Source organism: Stegodyphus dumicola, chromosome 7 (assembly GCF_044657685.1).
Source record: "Stegodyphus dumicola isolate Sdum_Otavi_A_Nest chromosome 7, ASM4465768v1".
Classification (NCBI taxonomy): Eukaryota; Metazoa; Arthropoda; class Arachnida; order Araneae; family Eresidae; genus Stegodyphus; species Stegodyphus dumicola.
Genome location: NC_140774.1, coordinates 155,291,612 through 155,301,747, shown reverse-complemented (window position 1 = coordinate 155,301,747; position 10,136 = coordinate 155,291,612). Strand labels below are relative to the sequence as shown.

The 10,136-nt window shown below is 31.1% G+C and overlaps 1 protein-coding gene across 1 annotated transcript in view; it reads right to left on the bottom strand.

The window, feature by feature from the left end:
• Positions 1 to 901: 901 nt before the first annotated feature.
• The window catches only part of Rop (Syntaxin-binding protein Rop), a 56,038-nt gene continuing 46,803 nt past the window's right edge, over positions 902 to 10,136 (bottom strand). The window contains exon 15 of the mRNA XM_085820948.1: positions 902 to 4,092. Coding sequence (XP_085677074.1) covers positions 4,031 to 4,092 — 62 coding nt within the window. The 3' untranslated portion in view covers positions 902 to 4,030. The remainder of the gene's footprint in view (positions 4,093 to 10,136) is intronic.

The window sequence follows — 10,136 nt, the reverse complement described above, 5'->3', positions numbered from 1 at the left end:
TACCGGCTTTTCTCCATCTCAGATGCTCTTTGGTCCAGACCTTCGTCTGCCTTGTGACCGCCTGTTTGATCACCATATGGATGCGCCTTCATCGCCTGAGGAATACATCCAAGATGTCCAGGCCCGTTCTGAAGTGATGCACCGTTCCGCACGAAAGCGAGTCAACTTGGCAACAGAAAACGTGAAGACCAGATATGACACGAGAGCTACTGGACACAGATTCAAAGGAGACAAGATACGGTTGTGGAATCCAATTCAAAGAAAAGGACTTAGTGCTAAATTACACTCACCTTCGGATGGTCCATATACATTCCTGAACAGACTGAATGACGTCATGGTTCGGATCCGCAAGTCTTCGAACTCTTACGACAGGTTAGCTCATTACTATGGCCATATGTAGTGTACTATGTAGGCCGTATGTACTATGTAGTGTAAATAATTGTAAATAGTGTAAGACCATGGTCCCTTTTTGTTTTTAAATGCGTATTTAGTATTTGATTGCATTTATTGTTCTTTTTTTTTTTTTTTTTTTTTTTTTTTTGTTATTGTAATGTAATGCTTATTATTGCCTTTAGTTGTAAGTTTGGCTTCCTGTCCAGGGATTGCACTGCCCGGGACGTGCAGTATTTGGGAAGGGGCAGTGTTTGCAACACCATTAATTAAAAATTAATACAACATCTGAAAATATTATAAATTATATTAAAAATTAGATAAAATAATTTATTTTAACTATTCTTCAGTGCTTCTGTGTTTCTGAATTTTCAAACTGTATAAAATAAATGCTAATAAAAGAATTTTACATTTTAAGCATATAAAGGTCTCAAGAGTGTTCTATGAACCATATTTAATTATAAAATTTCCTTATAAATGAAGAAGAGAAATAATAAAAACAAACCATATATTTAAATAGCACTGCAATTTTATTCTATTATTACAGTCTACATAGCTAATAGGAATGTCAATGTTAAGTTACAATGACTAGAACTATAATATAATAAGTCATCGAGTTATTTATGTTTGAATACTGTACACAATCTCTAAGACAACACAAAGAAACACTTAAGTTATCATTTAATTGCATGTTTATATATCCAATTGCCTCTTACAGTAAATTTATGTTTGCTAAGCTCTTTAATCACACAAGAAATAAACAAATTAAATTTGGCATTCGGTCTATTATAAACATGCTTCAATGCACTTCTCATACTATTATTAACAAATTATGTTATATGCAATGATTATCCATAGTCTACTGACATAAAATGTTACAACAACTGAAATTTCGATAAAAATTTATAACAAAGAAAATATTTACTCAAACACCATCTTAAATTATCAAGATTTTAAAAGAAAAGTATTTTTGGGTTTTAAGTATCCTTATTCACTAAGCTTTGTGAATATGCTATATGCTTCAGTGACAGTTACAGAATCCAGGGGATAAAAATGTTTACAATAGAAGGTTAAATTCATTAGCAGTTTAGGAAACATTTAGCAAAGTTCTTTTTTTCCCCTTAAAAGCTTCAAACAATAATAATAAGAGCAGTTAAATGAAAAAAATTCTTTCTTTAGATAATTTTATAGCCTGGAACAATAAAAATTTTAACAGGAGAATCTACAAACATGCAACTAGACATTACAACAAATTAATTTTCTTCTTCTTAATAATAATAATAATAAATAGTAAAATAAAGTTCTCATAGATGTAATTTTATCAATATAATGACAGTATTCTCTTAATATAAAAAATGCCAATACATATTTTTTGCAAAGTCTGCAGCAATTCATGATATAATGCTAATAAAAAAAATTACAAAACTGCAGTAACTACAGCCTTGGCATTTTATACAGTCAATTAATTTGAAAATTAAATATAAACCATTTCATATAACTGTTTCATTACTATAAACATAATTACAATTCAAAATTTACTTGCTTCTTGCAGTTATTAATAGTAAAGCTAAGTTAACCGGAAATACAAAGACTATGAACAATCAAATGTAATTCAATTTATTTAATATTCAAAGTTTTATAAAAGAATTTCACATGTAAAAATTCAGAAAACTATAATTAGATAAGTTAAATACTACAAAACATTTAGAAAATGTGAATGTCTATAGTTTTGATTTCTAAAGTGCTACATTTCATATTGATAACTATCCAAATTCTCTCTATTTTTAACATACACAAGATCAATAAAAATAATGTAGTAAAATTTGATCCAAATACTGCAGCATTTATCTTTTAAACTTTGAATAAATCAAAAAATGATTTATAAAATTTCAATAGCAAGTTCAAAAGAAAATACAGACCCCTAATGTTTAAAATGCAAAATCAGATTAAATGTACTTTAGTAACTATACTATAGCATATATACAAAGATATATGATAAGAAAACACACATAATGTACTGATTATAAGTAATATCAATATGTCATTATACATATACAACATCTCACATAAAATGATATATGAAATACAACACTTAATTAAATCTCATGCATACACAGAGAAAAATATAAGATAATTAGCTTTCGGATTATAATAAACTAAACTTTAAATTATTACACTTGATATGATTTAGTTTTTAATAATAAGTTCAAAAGTATCCACAGTCTCACACTTTACACACTTTTCTTAGCAGAAAAACTTAAAAAAATAAAATTTAAAATGAAACAAAAGCAAAGTTATTAAAAAAAAGCGAAAGTTTACAGTTTTTTAATCCGTTAAACAATGCAAAGCTATACACATATTGCAAATCAGAAGTGTGCAAACATAAGAAAGTTTGAATTATGAGATGATGAAGGAAAGGGACCACAGAAGAGTGTTATTCATACACATTTTTGAATGGCAAACAATACATGAACATAAACTTTATGATTAAAGACTTACTCTTTCAAAACTTATTGAAAAATGACATGGAGAAACACAGTTCTGATTTTAAAAAAAATGTTTATGACAAATTTGCATCAATTCTTACTTTGAACATCTAATGCTTGCTAAATCTGATATTTATATATATGATATAACTATTTTTACGTTACTAACAAAATTATTATTTCACCAATCTGAATATTAAATAATGAAAATGATTTAAATTATCACATAATTAGCTTGAAAACACTCATTATAAAATACTGATAACTACTTTTATTTGGACCCTCATAATTAGAACTAAAACCTACTTTCACTTACTCGGTGGCATACTCATTTCAAGACAAGCATAAAAAAATATCCAGGTAAAACAATATATACACGTTAGCAAATTCTGTCTTTCAACAGTTTTAAATGAGTTAAATACTTGATTATGAAAAACAGCATAAAATACTGAAAATTTTTATGAACTGCAATATATAAACAATTTTGAACAGAAAGCTTAAGACTTGGGAAAAAAAAAAAAAAAAACGTAAGATCTCTAATGAATCATCATGTGCTTTTACAAATACAACCATTTATCATTTTTAAAATAAGCAACTTTATGAAGAAAAAAAATTCAAAAAATTTGAAAATATGATAAAAATACAGTGTTGAGTCTTGACACTTTTATTACACAGACGAATTCTTTACAAAATCCAGTAATGCCAAGATACAACTATATCAATGATAAAGGTGAAAAACTCTGAGAACAATTACAAACCTATTAACAGTTCAACAATTATCTACATTACAAACATTTATAAATTAGCATCTGTAATATTTATTACATTTTACCTTGAGTATTTTAAATGCATTCATCAAGTAGTCCAATCAACAAAGTGAAAAAGTAGTGTGCAGCATCAATAAATCTATCAGTGGCTAATTATCACATATTTAAGATGCCAGCTGATAAAACTTGCACCGAAAGCACACAAAGCTACCCAAGTTAAAAACATCACAATTACTCACTGGATGAAGAGGATACTTATTTTTAGAATTTAAAAAGGAGAAAATTATTCATATAAATGTACTTCAGGCATGACTAGCAGGAAACTGTACATGAGAACTGGGCTAAAAGACGTGCATGAAATAAGATCTCAGAAGCACACCTCAAAATTTAGCTAGTTAAATCTCTCAGATCAGTGAGAAATCCTTCTGGAGTCAGCAAGTGGTCACTTCCTGAAAAGAAAAGAAAGCACAGTTATAAATATTTATAAAATCTGAAATACAAAATGTATAAGCATAAACAAAAAAACTTATTTTAAATGAATAATAAGAGATAGAAAAATATAATTTCTATAGTGTCTGCTTCAAATAAAAAAAATCAACTGATGAGGTTTTTAAAATGATTGCCTCCACAGGTGATGAATGATATGGTGATGATGTGTGATATAAATGACCCTTAGTAAAATACTGCATCAAAAGAATTAACATATTTTGAGGTCTTCAGAAGACTTGAAGGCCTCGTAAGAGACTTTAAAATACGCAAACTAAAGTCAGGGCACCATGGAAGCTTATGCATGCTGCCTGGATAGATGACAGACTTTAAAGAGTCAGGCCAGAATGAATGCTCATGCATGTTACCACAACAGACCTACTAGTTTGGCCTGAAAGTCGAAAAGATAATATCAAAAATAACCTGTGATCAGCACGGAGGCAATATTTGTCTTGCTGAAACCAACAACTCTAATCATACATAATTCTTGAAACTTCAAGAAATATATCTTTTCAAGGAAAGCATTAAATTAAGCTGTATTTACAGTTCTTTCAACAAAAGGGACCGAGAATCATTTGAAATCACCATCATCACAAAGCAATCAAACTGTGATTTTTCGACAGCATTTCAGGTATAATATGTATCTTTGTAATGCTATTCATTCAGATGCATTCACTTTAAAAATCTAATAAATGACTGCCTTTTATTTCAGGTATATGCCTGAAAAGTTATATATTTCTATCACTCGCTATCCTCTTTCAATGAAAATTTTTTGCTTGTTTAAACAAGATTATTTATATGCAAGATAAAAATATGAAAGCAAACTTATAATTTTAATTGGCTATAACCTCTATTGTTTTTCATTTAATTTGGGGACTTCCTTTCTCTGTCTTAAAAGCAGTGCTATAAGCCTAAACTGCATCATTCAAATTAAATCATGCGATCCTATCTAACGCTTAATGCAGATACCTCTTGCCTAGTTACTAAATAATTGTAAAGCAAAACTTTTTTTAATCAAACTGAAACTTTTTGACTTCTTTGATTCTTCCTCTTAATTGATGCAACACTTTCGCTTATGCTTTTCTCCTGGCAGGATGCTTAGCGGCTACCTTCTTTGTTCACTGAATATGTGCTGAGCTAACAAAAATGTAGGGCGCATAAGACGCTCATCTGTATGTGAACCAAATATTGCAAATTTCCTCAATAATAATTATCTTGAATCCGGCCATGTCTGCCTTGCCAAGTTTCTTCGCTAAGCATCTATTATGCCACCACCAAGTTCTAAACCATTCGTATAAAGACATATATATATATATACACACACAGATACACTGAAAAGATATACACCTACGACATGACCCTATATTACAGCACAACAATAACCAGTGGCTTGCGAGCTGGCTGCTTTTTCGAAGACTCAGTGGCATTGCATTAACAGCATGAAGAACAGCCTTATATCAGATTACTGGAGGTTTTAACGCAGGTGCTTCCTCCCATGTCTGCACAAGTATTGTTCATTGGCAATTAGCACAACTTGGTTATAATAGCTAACAGTTATCTCGGGTTCCACTGGTAATGGAAAGACATAGCTAGAGGAGCAACCGCTGAACAAAAGAAAACTGGAAATGTGTCATCTGATCTGATGAATCAACATCCCGCTGCTGCAGGCAGATGGCAAAGTTTCTGTGTGCCTTAAACCACAGGAAGCACTACAATCATAACCTACAGAATTACTTACAATATAACATCTATAAAATTTTCAAGATTATCTCAAGTTTCCCTCTACAGAAATAAATTCATAGGGAAGAAATTTATTTAGATTTTAAAAATTTCTTTTACATTTTTAAAACTTACAAAAATTAAATGTCATATTTTCACATATTTATAAAATGTTACAAGGTAAATAGGAGGATTTAAGTTACTTTTAACTTACAGAACTTAATAAAAATTATGCATATGTAAACCAAATTATAATTAAAATTAGTAATAGCCCCTTAATTCCTTATTTTAATTTGGCTACTTACCGCATTCTAAAAATAGCAACAATTTTTTTCTGAACTGTGTCATTTCCAGATTAATCTTATCCTATGATTTTTACATAACAATGATGATGTAGCTAACTCAGAACTCAAAATTTGAGAAACCAAACCTTTCTCTTAATAAGCTGCCATAATGGATAAATGCACACTTTGCTTCTACCTCTTTTCTAACAAACATGATGCCTCCCTGCTTTCCTATCGCAATAATATCAAAAATCTAAATGTTCTTCAAAAGGCACATTAATGTGCCAAGTGAATTGTGACTGCAAATATCAATTAAAATAAAAATGAATATTTAATCTGTGTTGGCTGCTAAGTTTGCTCTTCATCATGTATCAACATTTCAGCACTATTAATGTTTTCTATAGCATTATGAAATGCCATATTTCTGTGTGTCTATGCAATCAATGTTCTACATCATAACTTCTAGGTATGCTTCATTACAATGAATGTATGTTTTCATTACAAGATTCTATATACATAGTTTATATTTTAGATAATAGAAAAAGAAACTTAACAAAAAGACATGGGTTTTCTAGGCAGAGCAAGCAGGCAAAAAATGTGATGCATAACTGTAGTTATATTTATTAACCCGTCAGCACACGCGCTGGGGTAAAATCCACCCTACGTGTATTCTTTCTTTAGAAAATAAGGGAAAGTTGTACGTGACCTTTCCAGTACGTCCTGTACCTTTCAAGGTCAAGGTTAGGAAGGGGTCATCCAGAGGAATTTTTCCCCACGTCCTTGGGATTTTGTGTTTTCGCAGAAGAAATGTGAAATGGGATTTTAGCTACCCCGCGCGTGTGCTAAGGTTTCACTTCTAGAGAGATTTTCATTGAGATGAGTGCGTACGAGCGAGAACAGCAACGACTCCGGGATCTTCTCGCAAGTGTTGAAACTGATAGTGAAATTGAAGATTCCAATTCTGACAGTGATAATATTTCTGAAAGTGCTCACGAAACTGATTCCGACCAGGAATGTGATAATTCACATGATTTAGGGAGCATATCTTCTATGGTTTCAGATGATTTTTATATAGGAAAAGACGGAACAACGTGGAGTAAAAAAGTACCTCAGAAAACGTTCGGATACGGCAGCACAATATAGTGACACATTTACCTGGTGTTAAGAAAAGCTTCAGAAATTTGAAAACGCTGGCTGAGTGTTTACTGCAAATTTTTGATGATGAAATAATGGAAAATTTAGTGAAATCCACAAATATTTACATTTCATCAATAAAAAGCAAATTCTCTAGAGAACATGATGCACAAGACACAAACGTAGCTGAACTGAAGGCATTGTTTGGACTATTATATTACGCTGGAGTGCGGAGAGCAGCACATCTCAACGCAAAAGATTTGTGGTCAACTGACTGAAGCAGAATAACCATTTTTCAAACAACAATGTCTATCAACCGTTTCCACTTCCTGTTGAGGTGTATTAGATTTGATGACTTAAATTCAAGAGCACAGCGAAAAATGACGGATAGACTTGCACCCATTAGAAATGTTTTTGAAAAATTTATCAAAAACATACAAAACACATATTCTTTATCTGAATATTATACTATAGATGAAAAATTAGAGCCCTTTCGAGGAAGGTGTCAATTTAGACAATATATAAAAAGTAAGCCCGCAAAATATGGAATAAAAATTTTTGCTTTGTGCGATTCTCACACTTTCTACACATACAACCTAGAAATTTATGCAGGTCAGCAGCCTGTCGGTCCATTAGACAATCAAATGCGGCACTGGATATTGTACAAAGACTTATTGCACCCATAAGTGGCACAGGAAGAAACATAACTATGGACAATTGGTACATGAACATTTCTTTGGCCAATGAATTATTGAAAAAACACAAATTGACATGCGTTGGAACTCTGAAAAGATAAGCGTGAAATTCTACAAGAATTTCTGCCAAATAAAAATAGGCCCCTGTACTCTTCACTTTTTGGGTTTAGAGCTAAAGAATTAACTCTTACGTCATATGTTCCAAAAAAGAATAAATCAGTTCTTGTTCTATCATCCATGCATGAGGATAATAAAATTGATCTATTGTCAAAAGAGCAGCTCAAGCCCGAAATGATAACTTTTTACAACTCTACAAAAGGTGGTGTTGATACTGTAGATGAGTTATGTGGAAATTACTCAGTTTCAAGAAAATGCCGCCGTTGGCCTCTAACGGTATTTTTCGGACTAATGAACATTGCTGGTATAAATGCTTTTAATATTCATAGATTAAATAACGATCAAGTGAATATGAACCGAAGAGCTATTCTCAAAGATTTAGCATTAGAGCTTGTAAAAGAACATCTCCTAAAAAGGGCTGAAATTCCATCTCTTTCGAAGGAACTCAAGACTGGTGTAAAAAGGTTGGCAGGAATAGAAGATGCAGGAGAACTTCAACCTAAGAAATTCCAAAAAAGGACTTCAGGACGCTGTGATGTATGCCCCAGAAGAGACGATCGTAAAACCTCTGTATCTTGTACAAATTGCAACAAATTGGTTTGTAAAATACATGTTGTAACACTATGTGAGGATTGTTCAAAACGAGGGTTGATCTTTACAATATGGTAACTGGTAGTTTGGCGACATTTTGGAGGCGATAAAGGTTACTACCTGGGACTTTGGTAATAATGTGAGCAGTACTCAGTTCCGATTACGCATTATTTTGTGTGAGGGAAATGAGAGATCATGGGATATGTCATGTGATATTAATGGACGAATTACGATTCTTTAATCGGAAAAGGGGGAAAATCGGGAAAAAATCTGGAAATTTTGTATTTGGCTTTATTCTGTGTTGTGTGAAACAGTGTTCGTGAATTTTTGGATCCCATGGCCGTAACTAAAGTGAATTCGAAATGGGTATTTATGTATGTATTAATTTAATGTATGTGCTCATTTATATTTTAAGTAGTGTTTTTGAATTTAATTATATTTTAATTAAATGATAGTTATTTTGTGAATTTTATGTTTGTAGGAATTTGGTATACGTTTTAGTTGAAGTAAACGTGCATGGAAATAATTTAAATATTTGATACTAAGTATTTGTAATGCTTGCGGTATGAATTCGTTGGTGACGTGTATAATGTAATAGATGATTTAGAGGTAAAAGTTTTTGGATATTTTATTTATTTTATATGTGGAAATGTTCATATTTGGAAAGGGTAAATACTTTTTCGCGATCAGGTAATTTCATATATGTTCTTTTTACCGGGTTTAAAGATTGAGAAAATTGTCATGTATTTCCATGAAATTTTTCTAATTTATGAGAAAAAAGCAGTGTACATGGATATAGTGAAGAGTGTGCGCAATGCCATTTTTGTGCAATTCTGGGATTTTTTTTAAGTAAAAATAAGTCGGCGTGTACATGGTTTATGTGTATGTGTTATTTTGAAAAACGCGTAAGGAGTATGGTATTGTGCAATTTTTCCCAATTTTGCAGTGAATATTTGTCACGATTAAGCAGTTTTGTTAGATAAAATTTCTAGCATAAGTGTAATTCGGCTAGTAGATTGTTGGAAGAAGTGTTCAGTAGATAAAAAGAAAAGAAACATGTCTTTACGCGGCGGGAAAAAAAAATAGAGGGTTGCTGTAGGAGAGTTGATCGCCAAATTTTCACCAAAAAAACGCCAAGTTACCATAATGTAAAGATCAACCAAAACGAGATAGTTGGAATAATTAAAATCAGGTAAGAGAAAAAAAACCTATGAGCTATTTATTTTTTTTAATATTTGTATTTAGTATCTATTCTTTCATTTGTATAATTAATTGTATGACATTATATTAGATTTTATTGAAAAAGCTAGTAAGAATGCGGGCTTTTAATATTCCTATAGTGCTTTATCAAAAAACACCCTTTAAAATAAACTCTTTAAAAGTTTAAAAGATAAGTACATATTAAAATTGTTTTTTCTAATTTAAGAAATCATATAAATGCGTCTTAAATAAATTAGTAATTTTGTA